We start from the raw sequence: 22,266 nt of genomic DNA, 5'->3' as shown, positions 1-22,266 counted from the left end.
TCTGCTTTCCATGAAGTGAGATAGTACCTTGTTTTTAAAAAATCCTAACAAAAAATAAAATAAAAAATCCTAACAGTGTAACATTTTCTCGTAGCTATTAGAACTACAAAAATGTTCGTTAACAGCTGGTTAACGTCTCATCCTATGGTCTTTCTGTCATTGCTTAAGTTATCCCAACATTGAGCACTTAGCATCCCCCCTTTTCTGAGCAGATAGGAAGGATGCTGAAATGGACTTATGGTTCATGTGAAGCATGTGACCTTGGGAGAGGATTCTGGCCTGGCAACATGAGCCTAGGAGGTAGAGCCTGTGGAGCCTTTTAGGGGCGGCTCTGAGAGGGAGAGGACACGGCCTTCTGTGGTTGTTTTCCTTTCTTAATTAATCTGGGAAAGACTTCCTGGGCAAATGGCTGGGATGCCCAGTCCCCGTGGGTCTAATAGCCTGCCTGTGCTGGACTCTGCAGGCAGCCCCGGCCCGCAGCGCCCCCTTGTGGCTCCCTATCTCGGTCCACTTCGCCACCGGCATGGGAATGGCAGAACTTGGAGCATCATCTCCAGCGTGAGGAAAACAGCCCAGCAAAGAGGAAGAGGCTGTAACTAAAAAAACCAAGCAAGAGAAGCCAAGCCCAAAGGCTCAGGGGCTGAGCGGGTAGGGCAAGGCCCTCATCTCCACCCCACGTCCGGATGGGAAGTGTCTACGCAGGGCCTCCTGGCTGGTCTCTGGGAGCCTCTCCCATACTCCCACGTGGTGACCTTTTCTGCAGCCTCTGTCCGTCTCCTGGTCTCCAGGGCCACCCCAGGTGCTGTCCCCCAGTGGCCATTCTGGAGAATGCCTCCCCTAGGCCTCCCCACCACATGGCTGTTACTTGCAGGTCTCATGCTCTCCAGACTCCGATCCACCCTCAAGGACCCTGGAAAGCAGGTCCTGCAGGCTGTGGGTTTTCCTCTGCAGAGAACCTGGGACCTGTCTGGGTGGGGCTGGGTGTAATGGACCCTGGCCCTGCAGGGCTGCGGGCTTGGCCCAGGGATGTGGAAAGTGCTGGGCCCTGCTGGCTCAGGCTGTGAGGGGGCAGCTCTGCTGATGGCACCACTGGGCCTCATGAGCTGTGGGATGGTGCCCTTGAGCCCCCTCGAAGACCAACCGAAAACACACTATGTTCCCACACTCACGTCTGCTTCTCCTTCAGATGCTGGATGAGAACCACCACCTGATCCAGTGCATCCTGGACTATCAGAGCAAGGGCAAGACGGCTGAGTGCACCCAGTGAGTGGCCGCACTGCCTGCACCCCTCCCAGCCGCCTCTGGGGCTTGGTGGCCTGAGCGAGTGGGGCTGCAGGGTCAGCTAAGCTGCTTAGGTGGCTCCCCACAGAGAGGTGGGCGGGTTTGGAGGGAAATGCAAGTGTAGGGGAGAAGGGACCGCTGTGGGGCCCAGGGCTGGGTGTAGAGTGGGCTAACAAGCTGCTGTCATAGATGCTGTTGCCTCTTCGAGGGCTGGGGTATCAAGTGAGCCCAGTGCCAGGCTCCACTGATGAGGCTCACTCCCTGGCAGCCCCTCCTGCATCTCCCTGGCCCCCAAGTCCCTCTGACCCACCCCCACCTCCGTCCTCTGAACAGACTCAGTGGTCCCAGGTTGGGGTATCCCTCCCCACCCCCAGCCCTTTCTGGGTTGCAGAGCGCTGTGCCACCTGCCCGTTCGCCCCACCCCAGGGCTTGGCTGTAGGGCTGGGCAGGCTCCTCCCCTCACCTACGCCCCCGCCTGCAGATACCAGCAGATCCTACACCGGAACCTGGTCTACCTGGCCACAATCGCAGACTCCAACCAGAACATGCAGTCCTTGCTGCCCGCCGTGAGTGCCCACCAAGGCTGGAGTGGGGGGCAGGGGGGGAGGTATAGATACCATTGGTCCAAAGCTGCATGGCTGTCTGGTTCAGATCTGGGAGATGAGGGTGCCCGGGTGGGTGGGGGTCACTTGGAAGCTCCATCTTTAGTCCTGTGATCAGAGATGGGGCTGGGAGTGGAGGAGGAGCAGGGCACCTGGAGCCTGACTGTAGCACAGGACAGGCTGTGCAAGGGCTCGGGGCTACCAGGCACAGAGGCCCCGGCCAGCGGAGACCAAGGCGGGCGGGGAAGGGGGTGGAGAAGGTGACGTGGACGCAGCTGGGGCTGGTGAAGCAACTCCCTGAGTCCCAGGAAAGGGGGGCCCAGCTTTGAACCTCAAAGTGTGTGTTGATAACCTGGGGGAACACTTGGATCTGAGCTGTCCAGCTGTATGAGAGCGGTGGTCTGTCTTAGAGACGTTTGCCAGGCAGCCAGCAAATGTGGCTCCAGGTCTTGGGGTGGCTGAGTCCCTGGATGAGACGGTCTAGAGGCCGTTCTCTGTGTTAACCCTCCTCCCGGTGACCTTCCTGTTGCCACAGCCGCCAACGCAGAGTATGACGCTGGGCCCGGGAGGGCTGTCCCAGAGTGGCTCGGCCCAGGGCCTGCACTCGCAGGGTAGCCTCAGCGATGCCATCGGGGCCGGCCTGCCACCGTCCTCCCTCATGCAGGCCCAAATCGGCAACGGTGAGCAGCCCCGGCGCGTCGGGCTCGGGTTGGTTCCGGGAAACAACCGGGTCACCGACTAGGCTCCCGAGTGGCTGGTGCTGCGGTGGAGACGCCCTCTTCCCAGAGGCCCTGCTGCAGGCACACGTGCGCGGGTGACACAGGGAGGGGTAGGGCCCTTGTTCCAGCCCCAGATTGGCTGTGACCCTGCAAATCAGCATGCGTCACCTGGTCACCTGAGTGCACAGGTGTCCTGTTCTTGGGTTGAGTTGGTAGCAGCCATTGGGACGGTTGATTAACGTGATGGGAAGCAGGCCATTTCTTTCACTGGTTGCGTCCTTGACCACGGTCAGCCTCACCCCTGCACAGTCACCTGAAGGAAGCTCGGCGGGGAGGCGGGGGGTTCTTCAGAGCCGGTCTTCTGTGGGTTTCACACCCCCTCACCCCCCACAGGTCCGAACCACGTGTCCCTGCAGCAGACAGCGCAGAGCACGCTGCCTACCACCTCTATGAGTATGTCGGGCAGCGGCCACGGCTCAGGGCCCGGCTACAGCCACTCAGGCCCTGCCTCGCAGAGTGTACCCCTGCAGAGCCAGGGCGCCATCAGCAACTATGTGTCCCGGGCCAACATCAACATGCAGTCCAACCCAGGTACCGCCCCACTATGCCCATGGCCCCCTCCTCTGGCAGCTTCCTGAGGGGCGGGGCTGGTGGGTACAGGCCGGGTGGGTGGGGGGCTTGGCTGCTCCCACGACAGCTTCAGGGGAGGCTCTGAAGGGTGGTGGCATGCCCCACCCTGCGCTGGGAGGACAGGGTAGGGCTCCCACAGGCAGGAGGCACGCAGGGCATGCTGAGGGGTGGTGGGAGTCCCACTGGGCAGCTTGGAGCCTTGAGCACTCAGGAAGCATTGCGTCCAAACTGGGGTGCCCCGTGAGTTTGAAAGCTTAGAGCAGAAACAGAGGGTATGAAATTTCTCCTTGCTTCTTGTTAATTACATACTGAAAACAACCTATTTGGGATATATTGAGTCAAATAAAATGTTGCTGAAATAGATTTTCACCTGTTTCTTTTCATTCTGTGATGTGGCTCACATACCTTGTGCTGGACAGTGCTGCCTGGAGGGTCCCGAGCAGGGGGACAGGAAAGAACAGGCAAGGGGAGCCCCTTTTGAGGCTACAGTCTGGGGAGGGCAGGGCAACAGGTTTCTCTGGGACCAGAGTGGGGGCTGCGTTTCACATTTTATGAGTTGTCCAAAGGCAGTTTGGCAGGAAGGGTGACGTGGCCCGCTGAGGGGGAGGCCTTGTGGAAGCTTCAGCCTGGGGTGAGGGTGCAGGCTGGTCTGGGGATGGAGGATGCACCACCCAGGAACTGCTTGGGTTACTGGGGTCTGTCGTGTCCCCCAGTGTCCATGATGCACCAGCAGGCAGCCTCGTCTCACTACAGCGCGGCGCAGGGCGGGAGCCAGCACTACCAGGGCCAGTCCATGGCCATGATGGGCCAGAGCGGGCAGGGGGGCGGCGTGATGGGGCAGCGGCCCATGGCGCCCTACCGGCCCTCCCAGCAAGGTGAGGCCGCCCTCGGTACAGGGAACCGGTGGGGGGAGGGCTGTTGTGGGAAGCCCGGCTCCTGCGGGCTGGACATGTGGCAGGGCCCCGTGTCCCCTGGGTGGGCCTGGTGGGGTGTCCTCTGAGTGGGACCATCTGGGAGGTTCTGGGGCTCGGGAAGGTGATGTCAGCACTGTTCCCCCAGGCTCGTCCCAGCAGTACCTGGGACAGGAGGAGTACTATGGTGGTGAGCAGTACGGCCACGGCCAGGCCGCTTCGGAGCCCATGAGCCAGCAGTACTACCCCGATGGTGAGGCCCACTTCCTTGGCATCTGTCCCCACTTCCCAGCTGTTCACAGTTTAGCCCCAGCGCCCCTGCCAGCAAAGCACCCAGAGTTCCCTTTGAGGGTAGGTGCTGGCCTCTGTTGAGAGAAGCTTCTGGCACTGGGCTCCCTGGGGCTGGGGGCACAGTCCTCTGAATGGATGGACATAAATGTCCAAAGGATGGACACGAGCTCGTGGTGAAGTGCCTTCAGGAACGTGACAAACCTGAGCCAACTGTATATCCTGTAACACCCACCTCCCAGCTGCTCAGTTACAACTTCTGCAGGTTATTTTCCTTTTCCATGTCACTGTTCCGGCATCTTTAAAATCAGGGTTTGTGGAGATGGCTTAAAGTGACTACAGAGGACGGGTGGGATTTGGGGAGGACCCCATGCAGGGATGTGTGACCATGTCAGGCAGTGGGGAGGTGGCCAAGACCAGAGGTGTCATGCACTCCGATGGGAGCCGGTGGCGGGATGGTGACCACATAGTGACATTAAGAGCTAATGGACACATGTGTGTCGGACATGGGGCACCAAGTATGCCCTGTAAGCCTTGGCTTTTGGCCCCAGGAGCAGGTGGCCATCTGCACTTTAAAGGAACCTCGGCTGCGAGACAGCAGGAAGCGCCCCCACAGGCTCCGTCTAGGACACGGGACCCACATCCAGTGGCAGGCTATCCTTACCTGATGGCTGAGTCCATGTGGTCTTTCCCGGGTTTGGGAAGCCAGGACCTCCGCTGACTGCTAGGCGTCCCGTTTCCTTGCAGGACACGGCGACTATGCCTACCAGCCGGCGTCCTACACAGAGCAGACCTACGACCGGTCATTTGAGGACTCCACGCAGCACTACTACGAGGGTGGTAAGGCAGCTGGCTGTGAGCTCCAGGCCCAGTGTGCACAGGGCCTGCAGAAACGGGGCGGGTGCTGATAAAGTCGCCAAGGTGATGTCGCCAAATTGATTGGGTGTCAGCTGGCCCTGGAAAGGACTTCCTGCTGCCCCCAGGAAGCCCTGAGAGGAGAGGGGCCAGTAATAAGCTCATGGGCGATGTGATCCAGGGCCCCCAGTCTGGTGGTCAGGAGTGGGGACAACATCAGGGCTGCCAGTGGCCCAGGAACGAAAAGACAGACGATACAAATGGAATGAGTGACTAGAAAATGTGACTTTGGGGGTGACCTTTTTTTAATTGTAGAAACACATAACGTTACCGTTTTAGCCATTGTTAAGTGCATACTTCAGTGGCACTAGTGCACGCTGTGATGTCACAGCGTCATCTCCAGAGCCTTCGTCTTCCTAAACTGACCATCTGTCCCCAGGAACACTGCCTCCCTGTCTCCCATCCCTCTCTGGGAAATCTGGGCTCAGCCTCCTCCTCAGGAGGAGCCCCTGCCCACCTTCCACGCTGCTCACCAGGGCAGGCTTGTCAAAGCCTCAAGTGCAGTTTGTACCCTCGCTTTGGGTTACAAGCGCTCACCCTCCGTAATTGATGAGGACTTTGCTAAAACATCCAGTGACTTCTTTTAGGGCAGGTGTGGCAGACGGCATGGTTTCCTCCTGCATCTGGAAACGTTTTGTTCCACCTGGTTAGTGACCCCCGCACAGGACCACACACGGTACTGGCCACGCCTTGGTGGGTGGCCTGCCTGGTCTTTTTTAGGTTGGGAGGTGGGGGTGTCTCTTTCAGAGGAGTGGTCTGTGCCCTGAAAAAGGCAGGGGTGTTGGGCGGGGGCAATAAGGGGTGGCTTGAAACCAACGTAAAGGACTTTGCCATAACTAGCTTTGTCCCCCAAGGGAATAAGGAACCTTAAGAGACACGGGTGGCTGGTCCTGGTATTGTTCACGGGAAGCAGGTGCCCTGCAGGTTCCCTGGAGTGAGAGGTGCCGAGAAGTGGCCCTGGGCACAGCAAACTCAGCTGGGTGGGACAGGGTTGCTGTCAGGGCCACTGCAGAGCCCTCCATGGAAACCCTGGCGTCCCACGGGCATTTCCTCTCCATGAGGTTTGCAGGAGCAGAGGCTGGACACAGCCAGTGTCCATTGTGACATGTCCAGAGCACTGCTGTGGCAGGTCCCCCGGGTCACACCAGGTATGCAGCACCAGGGTGTCTGGATGCTGCCTTCTGTGCAAAACAACGAGTGCTAAGAGCACACCCACCCACCAAAAACAGACAAGAAATACTGGGGACAGTGATGGAAGTGACTTAGGGGTGATAAGGCCAGGCCAGGTGGGTGGTGCAGGCGGGCCCTGGACCTCTCCATGGTGGACTGGGTTTGGTTTTAGATTTCAAATTGCATCAATGTATCTGTCCATTTAGAAGTCAAACTTCGAAATATTAAACATTATTGGCTGTTGTTGGAAATCAAAGCGCTAGCCCTGTGGCTGTGCAGATCTGCCCCCAACCCCCAGTCCTCGGGTCGATTCTCAGTTTCTCCCGATGGCAGTGGTAACTGTGGGTGGGCATTCGGGACAGCAGGGTGGCTCTGCCCCAGACAGCCGCCACTCAGGCCCCAAGGCTCATCTGTGCTTGACGACAAGGTTTTATAGACAAGTCACCATCATGGGTTTGTTCCTTTGTTTTGTGGCCACATTCCTGCCACATTAATAACACCAGCCTCCTCTTTCACCAATGAGTGTTTCGTTTTTTCATGGCCACATCATAGACTGTCGCAATAGTCTTAAAGATAGAAACAAATGAAAAGGAGCAGAAAAACGAGGGAAGTTGTCGTCTCTGCCCCAGTGGAGGGAAAGCCCCGGGTTGTTCTAGGAAGGGCAGAATCTGGGCTCCCTGGCTCTGCTGCTCCCATAAGACCCTCTTGAGGATCCCTCAGGCATGTTCAAAGAGTCCTGCCTCTTGTTTCAGAGTTGTCCAAACCAGCCCATCTTCTGCTGGGGTTTGGCCCTGGGTCAAGGGAAGGTTTTTCTGGGTGCATGAGATCTGCGCTGTATTCTTACTCACTGCACACTTGCTGTGTCCAGGCCTCAGTGGCTGCTGTTGTAAATTAGCCTCTTTACCTGTTACCACAGGAGGAGAAGAGGGACTGTAAGACATGAGAATGTGCAGATGGGCCCCAAAACTCTGCAGCCCTGGAGAAACCTGCCAAGTCTCAGGAGACACAAGGACAGTGAACCCTCATCTCCACCAGTTGCTGACACCTCCTTGGCCATCGGCTGTCCCGTTGGTCATTATTGCTGGGACCGGCCATGGTTGTGAGGAGGGAGCAGGGGTCAAAGTGTTTCCTTAGATGGTGATCAATCAGAAAGACCCAGGAGGGACTTCCCTGGTGGTTCAGTGCCTAAGACTCCGCACTCCCAGTGCAGGAGACCTGGGTTCGATCCCTGGTCAAGAGACTAGATCTCACCTGCCACAACTAAAGATCCCACGTGCCGCAGCACAGCTAAGAGCTGGCTCAGCCAAATAATAAACAAATAGTTTTTTTAAAAGACCCGGCAGGCTCCTCAGAGCCCACCTTGGAGAAAAGTTTGCCCATATTACAGAGCATGTTCCTTTTCTTTGTGTGCAGCTGGAAATGGACTTCCTAGTGGGGTTTTATGTACATTATTAGGATCCCAGTTTTTAAATACTTACAATTTATAACTCCTAGAAGAGGAAAGTTATTTACAACTGGAAAAATAATGTAGAAAAATGGGTTGTTTGGATTCCATTGTTCATAACCTGGCCTCTTGTGACAGTGCCTCTGTCTCTTACTTCCAGAATATGTTTTGATTAAAGAACAACAACAAAACAACAAACAGCTCTCCTTTCTGGGCAGACTGTTCACTGGCTCTCTGATGCCACAGAGGAGTAAACACTCCTGGGCCCCGTGCCTCCAGCTGCTCCTGCTAGAGGGTGGGGTCTTATGCAAAGTCAGACCCGATATACTGTAAGTTAAAGGGCAGGCACTGTGGTGTCGAAGAGCAAAGCCCTATTTGAAAGAAAACAATGAAACTAGGCTTAAATTGGTCTTTGTATAAAGGCACTATGAAAACTGAATGGCATTTAATCTCTGCACCAATCTAAAACTCTTATGACCTGCGTTAGGAAGACTTTGTAGAAATATTTTTAATTTTTATTGATTTTTAAAATTTTATTTAAATATAGTTGATTGACAGTGTCGTGTTTCAGGTGTACAGCAAAGTGACTCAGTTACATATATATATATATATATATATATATATATATACATACATATATTTACATATGTACTTTTTTTAGGTTCTTTTCCATTGTAGGTGTAGGATTTTTAAATAGTTGTTTACATTCGCTCTTAACCCTTGATAACTATTTGTTAATATGCTTACCACTCTCTCAAATTTTACTATGAGCTTTCTTCCAAAAATGAGGCTTTTAGCATGGGTGCTGGCTGGCTAGGTAAGATTTTTGAAAATGAGAATTAAGGCATTTTCTTTGGGAAAAAAAAAGAAAAAACGAACCTAAAACATCTCTGGGACTATACCCACATATAGATGAAGAATACAGAGGTAAATTTCTGCATCTTTTCATCCATGAAGTCAGAGGAAAAACACATTACAGGTCTGAACTGGCTTGCACATTTGCCTGTAAAACGAAAGTGCACTGAAACGTATGGGGTCCCTTTGAACTGTGGAAGTCACACAGCCTTTCCCTGTGTGTGTGTCCAGATCTCCTTCTTATAAAGACACTGGATTAGGGCCCAGTCTAATCCAGTATGGCCTCCCGTTAACAATTACATCTGCAAAGACCCTCTTTCCAAATAAGGCCACCAGTCCCCAGGATCAGGACCTCAAAGCCCTGGTATCGGGCTTTGTTTTAACAGCAATAATCTTTTTATTTTGGCTGTATTTTTGTATTTCTATCAGTTAGTAAGAGAGAAGTGTAATAAAGTAATTTGTATTGTTGTGGAAAAGAAAAGGCACTGGAACAGTAGAGTCAATCTATAGAACCCAAAGCAGCCCATATCTTGGGGGACAACGGAGCTGCCATTGCTCTCTGGAAACAAGCTCACGTCTACTTCCCTCTGCAGGAAACTCACAGTACAGCCAGCAGCAGACAGGGTACCAGCAGGGCACGGCCCAGCAGCAGACGTACTCCCAACAGCAGTACCCCAACCAGCAGAGCTACCCCGGACAACAGCAAGGCTACGGTAAGGTGGGCGGGGGGGGGGGGGGGGGGTTGCAGGAATGTGGTCATTCAATGGGTGCCTGCACACTTCTTATTTTGGAACAGCTATAGGTTTCCAGAAAAGCTGTGGGGAGAGCTGATGGTTCCCCGTGGCTAACCTCTCCTGTTCCTAGCACCCCATGGTCACAGCTAAGAAACCAGCGCTGGGGCATGGCCGTGGACTGAACCCAGTTTCTTCAGATCTCTTTGGCCTACCTCATGTCCTTTCCTGTCCTGGGCTGTCCGGGGTCCTACAGCTCCTTGGGTTGCAAGTTGCTCAGACTTGCCTTGTCTTTCCTGATGTTGGCACTTTGAAGAGGGCTAGGCAGACATTCTGTAGACCCTTCATCAGGCTGGCTTTGTCTGGATTCTGAAAAGAAGACCATGGTGGGGAAGTGTCTTCGTATCCCCTCCCATGGGTGTGACTTGCCTCTACTGAGGCTGACCGTGGTCATGTGGTTCATGGCACCTGCCAGGCCTTCCCACTGCCCAACTCCCTCCATCCCCACCTCCAGACTGTAGTGTCAGTGGGTCCATCCCCACCTGAGGAGGTATCATCCACATAGATTGTCCAGGAAGTCTCTCCAGGGAAGATAGGTGTCTTCTCCCCTGTTCACTTAGTTATTGATCATATATTTCTATTGGTAGGTGCTCACAGGTACTGATGTTACACATTGGGTTATGATCCAAGCTTCTTTATTTTACGGTTCAAGCTGTCTCAGCCCTGCCTCTCGGGAGCTTGGGTTGGTGCCTATGGCCCTTGGACGTGCCTGCTTTTGGCTTTGGGCATGTGCTTCTTTCTGGGACCATAGCATTTCCCCTGTCCCAGCCCTTGAAGCAGCTGGTTTTGGAAAAACCCCTCAGCCTTTGTCAATTCCACCTACACTGTCCACTTAGGCTTCAAGGCACCATCACTGTCTTGCATGTATTTTCGCCATTTGCTGTGCATTTAACTCGTGTTTACAGTGATAACTGTGACTATGTAAACTGGTCCCAGGAAGCAGGTCTGAGAGCGGCATAGCTGGAGCCATGGGGGTGTAGCAGGGATGGCCGCCAGCCGTGGTGCTTTCACTGCTCAGGTTTAATGTGGAGGAAAAATGGGTGCCGCTGTCTCAGGGGCTTCCCCAGTGGCTCAGCTGTAAAGAATCCACCGGTAATGCAGGAGCCACAGTAGATGCAGGTTGGATCCCTGGGTCGGGGAGATTCCTTGGAAGAGGACATGGCAACCCACTCCAATATTCTTGCCTGGAGAATCCCATGAACAGAGGAGCCTGGCGGGCTACATTCCATGGGGTTGCAAAGAGTCAGACATGACTGAATTAGCACGAATGCATGTCTCAGGGGCTTGGGAGGACCTGTGGGAGAGGGCGTTGGGAGGGTGATCTCATGGATCCTGCTGTGTTCCAGGGCCTGCCCAGGGCGCCCCCTCACAGTACTCCAGCTACCAGCAGGGACAAGGCCAGCAGTATGGAAGCTACCGAGCATCTCAGACGGGCCCGTCCGCCCAGCAGCAGCGGCCTTATGGCTACGAGCAGGCAAGCCTTCTGCCCGTTTCCAGACCCGCGCCCCGCCTTGTGCATCACATGTGACAAAAGTTTCCCCTGTGGCCACGAGGAATAATAAAGTGGGACAGGCTGGCTCCCCAGGTTCCTCCAGAACATGAATTCTCTGAGCCTGTAAGGATTTTAAAAATTGCCACTTCGGTCAGACACAGCTGGCTCTTTGTGTCCTAAACTCACCTGGAGTCTCGTCCGTTCACACCTCGGATGTTTCCCTCATGCCTGGCAGCGTCAGTGTCTGTGGCGTGCCTGCAGGTTATGGCACCTGGGCAGATTGTAGAGCTTGCATCTTGCCTGTCACAGTCGGACCTGTCTAGGGCAGGAGCAAGGCAGTAGGCGGGAGGAGACGGGTCCTGGGCACTCTGGAGTCTCCTTGGAGGACGGTCCCGGGCAAGAGGTGACTATCCATCAGTGACTATGTGGTAGGTCAGAGGCACTAACGACCGTTTACATGGCTAATAAAACCTTAAGGCACTGTGTGGATTAGGAATGTTTTTCTCTTGGTACCTGAATAGGTAAGGTCCTGTATTTCATTATTTAAATACTTCTCACCCTGCTCCCTAAAGAGAGATACAGAATGAGTCAGTTATATGTAGAGAATGAGTTTTCAACAGGAAGTAAACAAGCCCAGGGCAGAGTCATTAGGGGAGCAAACCTTATTGGCTTTTGGAACATTCCAGTGAGCGTGTGGGAAGTGGTGCCAAGGGGAGTGTGCCTGGGGAGCCCGTCCCAAACCTGCTCACAGCAGGGTCCGGTGGGGATGTGTCGGGGGTACCTGGCCCAGGTGCAGCGTGGTCAGCTACTGTGTGACCACATGAACCAGCCTCTTCCATACACTGACCTAAGTCAGTCATCTCAGCCTGGATGGTGGCTTCCAGAACATCAGCTATCCACCTGCCTCATGGAAACAGGCTGAGGCATTTGGTCGCTGGCCAACCATGCCCCGTTCACCTCTCATCCTGGGTGTGGGCTGGGGTGGGATCTGTCTCATCCTCAGGTGTGGACCCTCTCACGCAGACCTGTTGGAGTATAATCTGTGTCTTGCTCTCTTGCAGGGCCAGTACGGAAATTACCAGCAGTGAAGGACCCACATCTGTGAGGAATCCTGAGGCGGCATGTCCGCCCAGGATGGACAGGCCAGTGACAGTTCTGAGGGGCTGTGACCTGTAGGCTGCCCCTTGCCTCACGCAGCGTCTGCTTGTGAAGCGCGCACATTTCATGCGGGGTAGGACACCGAGCGTGCACGCTGGTGCCAGATGGCGCTTTGATGGTGTGACATATTTGGTGCTGTGTATAGTATTGTATGTTCATACAACGGAGAGGTTGTCCCTTTTTGTCCCCCCCTCCATGTTTCTAGCTAGCTTTAGGGGTCCTTTTGTCATTGGAGTCTTCTGTGCCCAGTGATGGGACAGACCTACCAGAGGCCACAGTCCGCGTGCTGTTATGAACAGACCTGAGGTCTGATTCTCATCTCATGCTTGTACTGGGGGTCTTAAACTTGTCTCTCACTGGCTGCACTGCCCCTGGCTGGCAGCCTCTTCCTGGGCCTCAATGCGGGGGAGGTAGGGGAGGCATTTTCTGTGGTTTGCATCAGTCTCTGTTACCCAATGGAAAGGATAAATAAGCTTCACTTGGAGAGGCTGTGAACCTTTATTTCCAGAGCTGGCTCCTTACCTGTGTCTCTCACAGGTTCTGTTTATCCAAAAAGTTACACATTTTTGTATTACAAAGTAAAGAGGGATCAATGACTTTGTTCCAAATAAGTAGGAATCCAAGAAGGCAACTGTGATCAGCCTCACCCAGGGAAAGCTGTATTACTGAAGGAAGGAGAGGGTAGTCCTCTGGAATTACTTTGGGTTTGACCCTTGTTTATCAGATGGCTGTTTCTGGAATTTTAATGTGTAATATGCTCAATTCTAAATTCATAATTTAAAATAGTGACACCAAATTCTCCAAAGAGTTGACAAGTTATTTTATACTACTTCTTCTGGGACCTGCTTATTCAAATCTCCAAGCAAGCATTCCTTTTCATTTAGGAATATCTGAAATTCACATTTTATTTTTAAAGAGAACACCACTGATTTTACTGTGTTCTTCTTAAAGAGAAGGAAAGCTCTTACGTAGAGAAATTTGAGTCATTTTTACATTCCTAGGACATTAGATGCCATTTAAATTCTGCACAAATGTTAAAGATAGCTCATGTGGAAAAGTCAAGTCAAAGGAAAAATTCTACATTTCACTGGTAAGTCATACAGACATTTTATCAACCTTTACTTGGATAATAATACCCATATTTATTATGGCCCCTTTAAAAACATCTTTGGGTAAATGCTGACATATTTCCAAGAACCAAGAAAAAAAAAAATCCAATTCTTGATATCTCAAGTCTACTGAAGGTGATGTTTTAGTGAAGTCTTATGTTTTAAAATTTTAAAGTAGTATCTTATCCATAATTGGATGCTTTGCAGTCTACAAGACATTTTTAATGTGTTTCTAGCGGAATGAATTCCGTCCCCACTGGGAACATGGAGACAGTTACTGTTGCTGTTTTACAGATGAAGCACCAGGGCTCATTGAAGGGACAGCTGGGATCCAGTAGAAGTCCTGTTGTAGGACATTCTGCCCTCTTCTGTGGAGACAGAATCACACGGACAGTGGGATATGTGTTTATTTTGTAGACTTTCGGGTTTTAGAAACCCTTGACACTAGTAAGGGCTTAAAAAATACACCTCTATATTAAATTACTGAAGTGAGAGCCCTTAATTGCTAAATGACACAGACATTAGCAATTTCAATTTAGGGAGTCATTTCCCTTCATTTTGTTCTGTTCTTTCCTGACAATTTTCATAGAGGTAATTTGCAGACTCAATCGGGGATTAAAATTTCCCGTTGAAAATGTTAAAACATTTCAGAGAACTGTGAAAATAGTTTATTTTTATTCTTTGCCAATATGGGAATATGCCTTTCGTGTGTGTGTTTTTTTTTAAGTGCTGTATTAATACTTTTGAAGGAAAAGGACACTTGAAAAAAACTTATCCCAAAACTTCAATCTGAAATGTCTTACATTAAGAATTTCTTGAATGTTGTTGTATATATTTTAAAAAGCACTTTGTGAAATAGTTTGTACATTTATTTCCTAATTTATACATGATTGTTGGTGTTAATATATTTAATGATTAATAACAAAATGTTTATTTAACGTGCCGTCCATTTTTATGTAATATGGGGAGTGATGCCAGCGGCTCGTCACTCTCTTGTGTCTCTTCTGTCTGCGGAAGCTCAGGCCGAAGCGAGTCGTCCGCGCGGCGTGGTCGGTGCCTCCTGGTCTCCCGGCTGAGGTGCGGGAGGCCGGGCGGTGATTCCGCCCCGGCCGCGTCTGGACTCTGCACCTCCGGCCCGGCCCGGCCCGGCCCGGCCGGCCGAGCATCTCTCCCGCGCCCAGCCGGAGCCTCGCCTCGGCGGTCGCTGAGCGCCGGCGGCCGCTTAGCCTCGGAGCCAGAAGTGGGCGTCTGACCGTCCGGCCGTGACCGGGCAGATAGCCCCGTCTCGTTCGCGAGCACAGGCCGTCCTGGGACAACCGTCCTCATCCGCCGTTTCTCTCTTCAGTCGGACTTTGGCGTCTTAAGTTGTTTTATGCCTTTGGTGTGATTAATAAACTGGCTCTTCGAGAATCGACCTGAAGACTGAGTTTTAGTGAGGTGATGGGGAGCCGGAAGCCGCGGTGGGAGAGGGTTGCCCGGCCCGGGATCTCGGAGTCCCGGGGTTCAAAGGAAACGCCCGCCCACTCGCTGGAAACCCTCGTCGGCTCCGTCCGGACGCCCGTAGCCCTTCCCCCTCCCGCACATGCGCGCTGGGGAACCCTGCGCAGGCGGGGCCGGTCCCGGAAGTGACCCCTGGAGGCGGCACCGGAAGTGACGTGCCCACCCGGGGTGGTGAGTGTGGGTAGCGTCCGGGTACTCGTGGGAGAGGGTAGGGGGCGGGCGTGGGACCGAGCGCGCCCTCGAGTCCCCGGTACGGGCTGGCTGCTTCCGTTCAGCCCGCGTGGGCGCGCTCCGGCAGCCCGGAGACGCCCTCGGGCCGAGGTCCTCACGGGTGGTGTTCTGTACTTGGGGTGGCGCGGTCGTACAGAACAGTGTAAGCGTGAACACACGTGGTAAACAGTTCTGCAGAAGCAGCGTCCTGCTCTGAGGGCAGCTCGGGGCAGGCTGGACTTCCCAGACTTGTCCTGGTCGGGCACCCCGGTCCGTCTTGCTCGCCGGCCTATCAGGAGGGGGCTTCCTTCTGTGGAGGACCCTTCTCGAGACACCAGCGGAAAGGAGAAGACGCTTTTAAAATAGTTCTCAGGCAGATAGATTTTAGCAAAGGAAACGTTCAGAGTTAAGGAACACGATATTGATTCTTTAAAAATGACCCTTGCCTTGGTGCACTGGACGGTGGTCGCGTGTGTGTCCCGCATTTGAAGAACACTGCTGTGAATCACTGGTGCAGCGAGGACACTATGTGACGTGGGTAAATGACAGCTTCTCTTGAGTCTCAGCCTTCACTGCTTTAAAATGGGCGTGCATGGTGCACTGGGAAGACCCAGAGGGATCGGGTAGAGAGGGAGGTGGGAGGGGAGGATCGGGATGGGGAATACATGTAAATCCACGGCTGATTCATGTCAATGTATGACAAAAAACCACTACAATATTGTAAAGTAATTAGTCTCCAACTAATAAAAATAAATGAAAAAGAAAATAAAATGGGCGTGCAAAATGTAGGAGTCCGAAATCCTGGCACAGTCTCTTGAGGACAATTTAAGGAGGGTGTAAAGGCCCCCATTTGAAGGGGAGCATTCAGGGAAACAGCAGAGTTGGTGTTTTTATCTGGAGCTGGTGACAGTGGAGTTGCTTCGGCTCCTGGACACCCGCAGGGTAAGGAGAAGGACCAGGACAGAGGAGCATAACATGGGCTCCTTGGCTGTCGGTGCAGCCTTCAATCAGTATCCAGCTGTTCTGCTACTCTCTCCAGTCTCTGCCCAACAGCAAGGCAATGAGGGTGGTCCTGCAGGGTATTCTCTTGAAACAGCAGGGTGGGAAAAGAGTCTCGAAAAGCAAATGGGAAAAATCCAACATGTGGTGTTACCCCTCATAGGGTTGTAAGAAACAAATGGGTTTGTTTGGGGAGCGTTTTTTGGCCTCGAGACTTACGGGCTCTCAGTTCGCCGGCCACAAAGTGAACCTAGGCTTCTGGCAGTAAGAGCCCAGAATTCTAACCACTAGGCTTCCGGGCAGCTCCTTCCAAGTGGCATATGGGCTAAGAGGGCCTGACTGGGGTGGAAAGTAGCGAGTGAGGTGAGAACTTCTTTCGTGCGCTCATTTATTTCAGAAACATATATCAGGATTTTTCTGGCCCAGGCGCCCCCACTTCTTTAGTTTCATGTTCAGGTTTAAACCAGCTGTCTTATTTTGCCAGTTTGCCTTTTGTTAAGGAGTCATGATACCTTCGAGGCTTTTCTCAGTGAGACCCCAGGCGGTGTTGGAGGGTGTGGGGTGCTGGACGCTGGCAGCCCGCATGGTTCCTGGACCCAGCCACCGCCTTCTGCTGCGCACTTCTCCCAGGCTGCTCTCAGTCAGCTGTGCAGACTGCAGCAAGCACCAGGAACCCCCCAGGAAGCAGCCACTCTCGGAGAAAAAACTGGTGAGACTTCTAGAAACCCTGAAGGGATTTGCCTCCAGTTTCCTCATCGGAAGTCACAGGGTGTAGTTTTGAGCTCCCATTACCGTGTCTTCATTTATCCTTGAAATGAGGACGTGAGATGAAGGCCTGTGGATACCAAGTACCTTGCTGGCCAAAACTGTGGCAGCCCCAAGGTGGTGCCCAGTGTGCTAGAAGTGATGACCCTTCTGGGTGTTCTCTCCCTTCACCCGGAGGGCGCCCAGACCCCTGTATCACTAGCCTATGTGTCTGAGATAAGTATTATATATATTCTTAAATCCGTGGAGAAGAGAACGGCTACCCACTCCAGTATTCTTGCCTGGAGAATTCCATGGACAGGAGAACCTGGCAGGCTACAGTCCATGGGGTCACAGAGAGTCAGACACAACTGTGTGACTAGCACTTTCACTTTTCACTTTCATATTCTGAAATATGTGTGAATAGGTCTTAATTTATATCATTGGAGGGGGACGCATAGACGTTTAGTTTTATAGTTCTCAAAGTCTCACACTTTTTTGTTCTTCTATACCTACTTAAAATATGAATGATCTTTAATCAAAGTGAAGAACGTACATGTTTAAGACCACTTTGTTTTCTCCTAGGTAGAGGGTTCCACATGAGGCTCATTAGGGCAGAGTACTTCCTATGGAAAAATTACTTTGGCAGTCAGCAAGTGTCCTCAGATGTATCAGGTTTTCATTGGTTATGTCTCCTCCCTAGAATGTAAACATTGACTCTGAGTTTTATCTTCTGTACAGTGCTCATCAGTTGTGCTTTTTTCCCATCAGGTTGCTTTCCATCATGTTCAAAATTATGCATTGTGTTTTTGAATAGTAATTCATGGTTTTTCCATGTGGTGGTGCCAGAGCATCATAACATATTTGTGTGTTTTCCTTTTTTAAAAAAAGATCTGCTTATGAAAATGCAGATGCCTTGGTCCCCACGGAGGGACTGTGTGGGTGGCCACATCTGCTTGTGCGCTCCTGTGGGAAGCAGGCAGGCTTCTTGGGACAGGGCAGCTGGGCTGGGGTGGTAGCCCCAACTTGCACCCTGGCACCTCGGGCAACTGGACATCTTGTGCAAGTGAACATTTATTAAACATTAGCCTGGTTGGTTAGTCTAATTCTTTAGGTCGGTTGTAGCTTCCTTGGGGACCTGGAGAAGAACTTGCTCACAGATTAGAGCTCTGTTTGCATCACCACGTTTAAAAATGTGGACCTACTCAGTTGGCCAGAGAAGACTTCTGGTCTTAGCGGGAAGCCTGGCAGTGGTCCAGGGAGTGTCCCTCTCAGTGTCTTGTGCTGAAAAACAGAAACTTCATTAGTAAAGGTCTGTTATTTCAGTAGTGTGTTTCTATTTGAAAAAATCTAGGAAGACACTTTATTTAAGGAGTGTCTCCTATGCTGTGCTGTGTTTAGGTGGTTAGTGTCGCGTTTGTTTCTGGGGTGTGTATTCCACGCTGACCACTCTTTACATCTGCGTCCTTGATTTCCATTTGCCTATAAATAGCAGTGACTTCTGGTAACTCTTTCTTATATTTGCATTTTAGGAGAGATTAGCAATGTTAGTATCATTAGCATCTAATTTTAAAGCTCTTCCTAGGTAGAAAAGGTACCTTTCAAATGGCTACTTGGTCCTTGCAAGGACTGCGGAGTTAATACCAATCAGGGCACCCTGTGCTCTCTGCAGAAACGGCATTTTGTGGATCATCGCCGAGTGCTTGTCCGAGGGGGACGCGGAGGCAATGGGGTGAGCTGCTTTCACAGCGAACCCCGGAAGGAGTTTGGAGGCCCTGATGGCGGTGATGGAGGCAACGGGGGCCATGTCATCCTGAGAGGCAGGTGCCCTTGGGCAGCTGGGGGAGTTCACTGTGTCTGCTATCTCTGGATGGGGAGTTTGCACCTTCTTGCCCTAACAGGAATTTGAATTCAAAACCGATGTGTGGACATCATTTTATTAAATTATGTGGATGCTCACATTTAGATATTTCACCCCAAACCAGCTTTCAAACCAGCTTTGATGGTTTGTTGTTTTTTTAACATTTCAGGAACATAAAGACTATCAGGGAATCTCACATTCTGGTACCATATGTCCAAGGGTTAAATCTGTTACTGTTACTATCTCAGTCAAGTGCTGAAAGGGTGTTGATCACCCCTACACACATGGAGCACAAAGGCCTAGCTAACTAGTCCACTTAGAGTTAGTAGCCATTTACAACATAATAATAAAGTACAGCTATTTTCAAACTCACAATGATATTATGGGTAGTTGTGAATTTTGGGGAAACTGTAGTATTTTTTAAAAGAAAATAAGAATTTAGCTTTTTCAAAAAGTCTCATTGCTTGTTTGGTAACTTTTGCCATAACTTATCCCATCTGCATTCTTAATCTGAACAAGAGAAACTTGATGAAATGAGACAGGTCTGCCTTTAACACAAAGGGCGGTGACGCTTCCCGCTTTGACTTCCAGTTGACCAGCATGTCAAGTCTCTGTCCTCTGTCCTCTCGCGGTACCAGGGGTTTGACGGCGAGGATGGCGGCAGGAAGAACTGCTTTGGGCGGAATGGCTCCATCCTCTACATTCGGGTAGGCCAGGCACAGAGTCCCCTGTCCACCCTGTGGGCCGTCGGGTTCCCAGGTTCTTCAAGGGGTCCAGAGGGGCCCGTCTTCCATGGAGCAACCCCAGACGGGGACTCTGTTGATTTCCTTTTTTTTTTGGCCGATTTCATACCATGTGCACCTGTGACCTGTTCACAGTCACGAGACGATTCTGTCTTCCAGCGAGGGGACCCAGAGGTCCACAGTCCCTATCCGCAGCCCCACAGCCTCCCCTGCCCTACCCCACTGGGGCATCTCCATGTGAGCTGTGGGTTCATGCCCTCAGCATCGCTCTCATTTGCAGATGCTCTGCTCACCCTGATGCAACAGAAGTGCTAATGGGAGAAGCCATTGTGCAGCCTGCCCCGCAGACCCCTGCGGGCCCTGCTCCCTCTGGGAGCTTGGAAGTACCCCCTTCTCTTCAGTTCAGCTCAGTTCAGTCGCTCAGTAGTGTCCGACTCTTTGCAACCCCATGATTCGCAGCACGCCAGGCCTCCCTGTCCATCACCGACTCCCGGAGTTTACTCAAACTCGTGTCCATCGAGTCGGTGATGCCATCCAGCCATCTCATCGTCTGTTGTCCCGTTCTCCTCCTGCCCCCGCTCCCTCCCAGCCCCTAAAAGCGCTTTGTTGTGTTTCAGGTCCCCGTGGGCACTTTGGTGAAGGAGGGAAATGAAGTCCTGGCTGACCTCTCGCGCCCAGGAGACGAGTTCATCGCAGCAGTGGGCGGGTCAGGGGGAAAGGGTAACCGCTTCTTCCTGGCTAACGACAACCGTGCGCCCACGACTTGCACCCCCGGACAGCCAGGCCAGGAGCGCGTCCTCTTCCTAGAGCTCAAGACAGTGGCACACGCTGGACTGGTGGGTGTCTGTGCATCGTGGTGGCCAGGCAACCCGCTTCCTCCTGTCAGATCCTCTTGGCTTCATCAGGAGCCCTGCTCTTGCTTGTCCCCTGTTCCGCACCTGAGACACCCTGACCCCAGCCAGTTATAGACTCTGTGGTGATAGTTTTCACTGTCTTCCAGGTTGGATTCCCCAATGCAGGGAAGTCCTCGCTTCTCCGGGCCATTTCAAATGCAAGGCCTGCTGTGGCCTCCTACCCATTCACAACCCTGAACCCCCATGTGGGGATTGTTCACTATGAAGACCACCAGCAGATAGCAGGTAGGACCTCTCAGAGGAGTGGGTGATGGTGGAGTTCAGAGCCATGCTTATGTAACTTACATGCATACTTGTTTTTTGTTCATTTAAAAATTATAGTTCTTTATCAAAATCAGTTTAGATTTGCTTCCCACCCCCTCCCCCAGGCATCTGTTAGTGGCAGTTCAGGAATTTGAGTTTAAATTTCAAACCTGAGGAAATTACTCCTTTTCACCGCCTCTATTCTTCTCTTCCATCTACGGGGAATTCGGCAGCATCAGTCATGTGGACTACATGTGATTTTAAAAGCTTTTCCTGTACCATTTTGAGAGGAGAAAACTTTTTCCAGAAGATAATGTACCCATTAAAAATAGTAAGCCTGCTGGCAACGTGGTTTGTATAGCACTTTATATTTGCAGAGGGCTCTATCATAATTTCTATCAGTAATCAAATTATTAATAGATTACAGGAAGCCGTTTTCCCCTTTTTTGAATCACTTTTGAAGCCAGAGAGATTGGAATGTGTTAAGTAGTTCTTATTAGACTGATCTGTCGTCATGCCAGTCACCCAAATATTTCAAAGCATTAGCAAGACTGCAAGCTGCATTGCTTCAGATGGAATCGGCCTGGTGAATCAGCAAGGCGGAAAATTGAACGACTTCCCTCATGAGATATTCCTTGGAAGGAAAGTCTCAGTGCTCAGAGGCCCCGGGCTCCCCTCCTGACTGTCTGCTTGTCTCCTCCACAGTGGCTGACATCCCCGGCATCATCCGGGGTGCCCACCAAAACCGGGGCCTGGGCCTGGCCTTCCTCAGGCACGTCGAGCGCTGCCCCTTCCTCTTGTTCCTGGTAGACCTCTCGGTGCCAGAGCCCTGGACTCAGCTGGATGACCTGAGGTATGAGCTGGAGCAATACGACGAAGGCCTGTCCAAGAGACCCTACGCTGTCGTGGCAAACAAGATCGACCTCCCGCAGGCCAGGGCCCGGCTGCCCCAGCTGCAGGCCCGCCTGGGCCAGGAGGCCATCGCCCTGTCGGCGGCCACCGGGGAAAACCTGGAGGAGCTGCTGCTGCGTCTGAAGGAACTGCACGACCGCCACGTGGCCACTGAGCTGGAGCATGGCCGCCAGCCGCTGCGGTGGTAGCAGAGAAGGCGGCGCCCGGCAGGCCAGCTGTGACTGGAGATGAGGAAGGAACCCCAAGGAATCAGGAGGCCTTGGTGCAGGGGCCTTCCTGCCAACCTGGGGCTCCCAGCCAACACACCCCCTGCCCCGGGACAGGACCCCTTGGGCAGTGGACACTCCTGCCCCTGCCAGTCTGTCCCCAGTGCTTCCATGCCTGCCTGCGTGTGAGTGACGCGCTGCAATGGGCTCATCTGTGTTAATTGGCCCCTAATTATTAATAGCAGGGACTACATGGTAGCTGACGTCACCAGACGGGCACGTGGACAGGAGCCAGCGTCAGCAGCGCTGACTCGTAGGTGGTGGCAGATGAGGCAGAGGTGGGCCTCTGATGCCACAGCTGTTGACACTCTTTGACAGGGATGCTCCGTCTGCTGCGTGAGGCAGGGGGCAGGGAAGCGTTTGCAGGTGCCCAGCTGTGAAGGAACAGGAACTCAGTGAGGGCGACGTCCGCCCTGTCATCCCAGACGGTGCTGTGCTCTGTGGAAGCTGAGCTTCACGACTGAATGCTCCCAATATCCGACCTGGGCCTCATGGTGGGTTATTAACTG

General features: G+C 52.4%; 2 protein-coding genes across 6 annotated transcripts in view; both read left to right on the top strand.

Moving 5' to 3' along the window:
• Window positions 1-14,779, top strand: part of SS18L1 (SS18L1 subunit of BAF chromatin remodeling complex) — a 28,312-nt gene extending 13,533 nt beyond the window's left edge. Inside the window, exons 2-11 of the mRNA XM_020901123.2 lie at window positions 1,187-1,263; window positions 1,763-1,847; window positions 2,419-2,563; window positions 2,996-3,193; window positions 3,946-4,107; window positions 4,292-4,396; window positions 5,179-5,271; window positions 9,409-9,528; window positions 10,953-11,080; window positions 12,160-14,779. Coding sequence (XP_020756782.1) covers window positions 1,187-1,263; window positions 1,763-1,847; window positions 2,419-2,563; window positions 2,996-3,193; window positions 3,946-4,107; window positions 4,292-4,396; window positions 5,179-5,271; window positions 9,409-9,528; window positions 10,953-11,080; window positions 12,160-12,186 — 1,140 coding nt within the window. The 3' untranslated portion in view covers window positions 12,187-14,779. The remainder of the gene's footprint in view (window positions 1-1,186; window positions 1,264-1,762; window positions 1,848-2,418; window positions 2,564-2,995; window positions 3,194-3,945; window positions 4,108-4,291; window positions 4,397-5,178; window positions 5,272-9,408; window positions 9,529-10,952; window positions 11,081-12,159) is intronic.
• Window positions 14,780-14,875: 96 nt separating this feature from the next.
• MTG2 (mitochondrial ribosome associated GTPase 2) lies at window positions 14,876-21,769 on the top strand. 5 transcript variants are annotated; one of them, XM_070472444.1, is made up of 7 exons: window positions 14,876-15,036; window positions 16,559-16,783; window positions 18,491-18,638; window positions 19,271-19,386; window positions 20,040-20,258; window positions 20,423-20,561; window positions 21,285-21,769. In XM_070472444.1, exons 2-7 carry the CDS (start codon window positions 16,580-16,582, stop codon window positions 21,677-21,679), a joined length of 1,221 nt encoding a protein of 406 aa, XP_070328545.1. In that variant the 5' UTR covers window positions 14,876-15,036; window positions 16,559-16,579; the 3' UTR covers window positions 21,680-21,769. The 5 variants fall into 5 exon arrangements, with proteins under 5 accessions (XP_070328545.1, XP_020756780.1, XP_020756781.1 ...); XM_020901121.2 differs by lacking the exon at window positions 14,876-15,036 and adding an exon at window positions 15,043-15,609; XM_020901122.2 differs by lacking the exon at window positions 14,876-15,036 and adding an exon at window positions 15,043-15,613 and having other exon boundaries at window positions 16,575-16,783.
• The last annotated feature ends 497 nt before the right edge of the window (window positions 21,770-22,266 follow it).

Source organism: Odocoileus virginianus, chromosome 9, assembly GCF_023699985.2.
Source record: "Odocoileus virginianus isolate 20LAN1187 ecotype Illinois chromosome 9, Ovbor_1.2, whole genome shotgun sequence".
Taxonomy (NCBI): Eukaryota; Metazoa; Chordata; class Mammalia; order Artiodactyla; family Cervidae; genus Odocoileus; species Odocoileus virginianus.
Note: the sequence above shows the minus strand (reverse complement) of the source record. Positions and strands in the feature narration are given on the sequence as shown.

What these genes read in the sequence shown, in the direction of transcription:
- MTG2 (XM_070472444.1), top strand. Translation starts at nt 16,580, where the DNA reads ATGATACCTTCGAGGCTTTTCTCAGTGAGACCCCAGGCGGTGTTGGAG. An exon ending in CAGTGGCACACGCTGGACTG is followed by an intron (nt 20,259 to 20,422) that starts GTGGGTGTCTGT and finishes ACTGTCTTCCAG; the next exon opens with GTTGGATTCCCCAATGCAGG. An exon ending in AGACCACCAGCAGATAGCAG is followed by an intron (nt 20,562 to 21,284) that starts GTAGGACCTCTC and finishes TCTCCTCCACAG; the next exon opens with TGGCTGACATCCCCGGCATC.